Source organism: Cryptomeria japonica, chromosome 7 (genome assembly GCF_030272615.1).
Source record: "Cryptomeria japonica chromosome 7, Sugi_1.0, whole genome shotgun sequence".
NCBI lineage: Eukaryota > Viridiplantae > Streptophyta > Pinopsida > Cupressales > Cupressaceae > Cryptomeria > Cryptomeria japonica.
In genome coordinates this window covers 132,287,909-132,291,034 of record NC_081411.1, presented here as the reverse complement: position 1 = coordinate 132,291,034, position 3,126 = coordinate 132,287,909, and the positions used below count along the sequence as shown (strand labels likewise).

General features: G+C 38.6%; 1 protein-coding gene across 1 annotated transcript; it reads right to left on the bottom strand.

The window, feature by feature from the left end:
- Positions 1 to 893: 893 nt before the first annotated feature.
- On the bottom strand, positions 894 to 2,926 carry LOC131072335 (disease resistance protein TAO1-like). The gene is made up of 3 exons (XM_058008477.2): positions 2,150 to 2,926; positions 1,983 to 2,042; positions 894 to 1,604 (listed from the first exon to the last, which is right to left on the bottom strand). The coding sequence occupies exons 1-3, from the start codon at positions 2,924 to 2,926 to the stop codon at positions 894 to 896; spliced, it is 1,548 nt and encodes a 515-aa protein (XP_057864460.2).
- Between the last annotated feature and the right edge of the window lie 200 nt (positions 2,927 to 3,126).

Here is a 3,126-nt window from a genome sequence, read left to right as displayed (position 1 = left end):
ACATATGCTGTTTATATAGTTCTTTTTTATTATTTTAAATTCAAACTAATGAACGGGTCATCTGACCATCACAAAACAGTCAAGAAAAGTTTCAGACGTCCCAGCTGTCCAAAAGAAGTTAGCATCTAAAGACACTATTCAAAACACTATCTACTAAACGTGTCCCCAAATTTTCAAGCTTTTGAAACGCATCGTTCAACCAATCCCTTTCAAACTAATATCCAAAACAAAATTCTAATAAAAGTGTGACAGAAAACGGATGGAAACATTCTTCTCTTCATAATGTTGGTTAAGTAGTGTGTTGTTATGATCATTGTTTGAATAATTGTAATCGCAAATTTGTACTTTTTGCTGATCTAATGTTCTTGTTAAAGTGTTTACCCAATATTTTATAAAAAACCAAAAATAAAAGATACCTTAAAAGAGCTACCAGAAAGAGAGAATAAGAAAAAAGAATAAGTCTTGTGATTGATACAATGAAACTTCTCCCATTGAACTTGGGAGGCACGGGCGGCATGGAAGAAAAGGATGCGTACGGGAACTGGGGTCACGACCCGTTCAACCCGTATTGGATTTTATTGTTTCCTCTACAGTAGCCTCAATAAAATCTAAGTTCCTGTATGAATGTAAGACAAATCTTTGAAAGATATAAATATAATGTTAAACTAGTTATCTAGAAGTTTCATGTAAACAGTCTAATTATATGACCATAACATGCACGCGTTCAAACTATTACATAATTTTATTTCATCTTTACAATCTCTGAGACCTGTTTGGCTGGTCCATGCCTTCCTTGGATATTATATGATGAGCATTTGCAAAGAGCTCTATATTCGGAAGAGGGATTGGCAAGGCTATCAATTAAGCGTTTTCTATTTCTATTTCTGATTTACTCACGAATTCTCAGATAATTCTTTGAGCTTTGGGCAACCAGTTATATGAATATTCAAGTTAGTCATTTCTGCCAATAATTCTGGTATGCATGTGAGGCTTGAACAACCCTCAAGATTGAGTGTCTGCAGATTTTTCAAGTTACAAAAAGAAACAGGCAAGGATGTCAAATAAGGGCTTCCCAAGTTAAGGACTTCCAAGTTAATCAATCTCCCCATTTCACTGGGTATTTCTTCAATGCTTGTACCACTCAAATTTAGGCTCTTCAAAGACAGCTGACATGGAACTTGAGAGGGCAAGACTTTCAGTTCTCTACATTCTCTAAAATTTAGATAATGAAGAGTGGTGATTTTGCCCAAAAAATGAGGCAGAATCTCCAGATTGCTACAACTTTGAAGATCTAAATACTGGAGGTTGATCAGTTGCTTAAAAGAGGGAGGTAAAGCCTTCAACCCGCTGTTGAAGGCAAGATCTAAATGTATCAAGTTCTCCAATTTCCCGAAATTTGTTCGCAGTGTTGTCAGAGCCCTACACCACCGTAGTGTAAGGTGTTCCAACGATTGTAGATTGGAAAACTCTTCTGGTAAAGCCTCCAGGCTGGTGTTCAGATATTCGTCAACAACAACCTTTTGTAGCTGTTGTAACTGCCCTATAGATCTTGGAAACTTTCCAATGCGTCCTAAAACAATCAGTTCCCTTAACTGCGTAGGTTGCTGCAAAGATACAGAGACATGAGATCATCATATTGACTTAGAAGACAAATAAAATAAAAGAGTTTCGAGTTATTTTTTCAATTTCCTAAGTGAAGCATTTGAAACCAAAACGTCTGTATAACAGTCAAAATTGATGTTATGCAATCTTGAAAGATGAATTAGATAGCATTAATAATGGATTTCTCTCTTCTGATATGTTACATATTTTGCTTGCGATTGAACAAATAACCTAAAAAAAACTGAAGAAGAAATTAGCACCTCTATGTTGCTAGTCCATAGTTTATGGAAGACCCCGTGAACTTCCAAAACTCTCATATTTTTAAGCGATACCCACGGGGGTATGCATGGATATGTACAATCTTGCCAGCGAAGCCACACCAAGTCTCTTGTGAGGTTGCTATACTCGCCTTTTAAGGAATCCCCTTTAGCCACAAGAACCTGTAATCAATTGGGTCATCTGTGTCTCAGCTATTTCGTTTAAAGAAAACTCAGCTTTACATCTAACCATGAAAACGCTAGGCATAAATATATATGTTTCTATTTACCCTTAGAATTGGTGTTGCATCGCTGAGCAGTACGTCCCTAATTTTATCTAATCGAGAGCTCCAGACATCTTTCGACTCTTGGCGATGTAATCCTCCTAGAACTTGGAGAGACAATGGCAGACCACCGCACGCAATAGACAACTTCTCATCTAGATAATCAATTTCTCGCATGGCCTGGTGTTGTGAGAAAGCATGCAGACAGAACAGTTCTTTGGCACGCAGCGAATCTAGTCCTTTCATTATATAGATGGAGAAAATGCCATAGCTTTCAAGAACGCCTACGTCCCGTGTTGTGACTATAACCATGCTGCCAGATCCAAGTCTGTTCTTTTCAGGCATCAGAACATCTAGTTGCTTCACATCATCTATGCCATCCAACACAATCAGCACACGACGATTCTTAAGCTGGTGCGCGAGAATTGTCTTGCCTTGATTTGCATCGTCGAATATAAAAACATTAGGAGTACCGAGCACGTCGTCCAATATCTTTTTCTGCAGCAGATGGAGGCTATTTTCTTTTGCGGCTTTACCCACGTCACGAAGAAAACTCGACCCAGAGAACCGCGAGCTTCGTTTGATGAAGATTTTATTGACAAGAGTGGTTTTCCCACATCCCCCCATTCCCAAAACGCCCACAATATTCACATTCTTCTGAAGTGTACTCCTTTCAAAGTTGCTTACCTCCGCATCGAGTTCAACCGGATGTTCGAGTACGTCTATTTCTCGTTTCCTCTTAGATTTCGATACAGAATCTTCAATGGTCTCTGCCTCTGCCATCCTTTGCAAAGCACTAAAACATTCCCATTATATCAACACACAGCCAGAATTGTAAGGGGCATGGAAATCGTTAAACGCCGTTATATAGTCAGCTGTCCTTCAAGAACGCTCAGTTTTACAGTCAATGCTGACGTGGAAGCGGCAGAAAAAGTTTGTTATCTTTCTAGAGAAGTAGTCTTTTTCACCTCTCAAGTGATTCC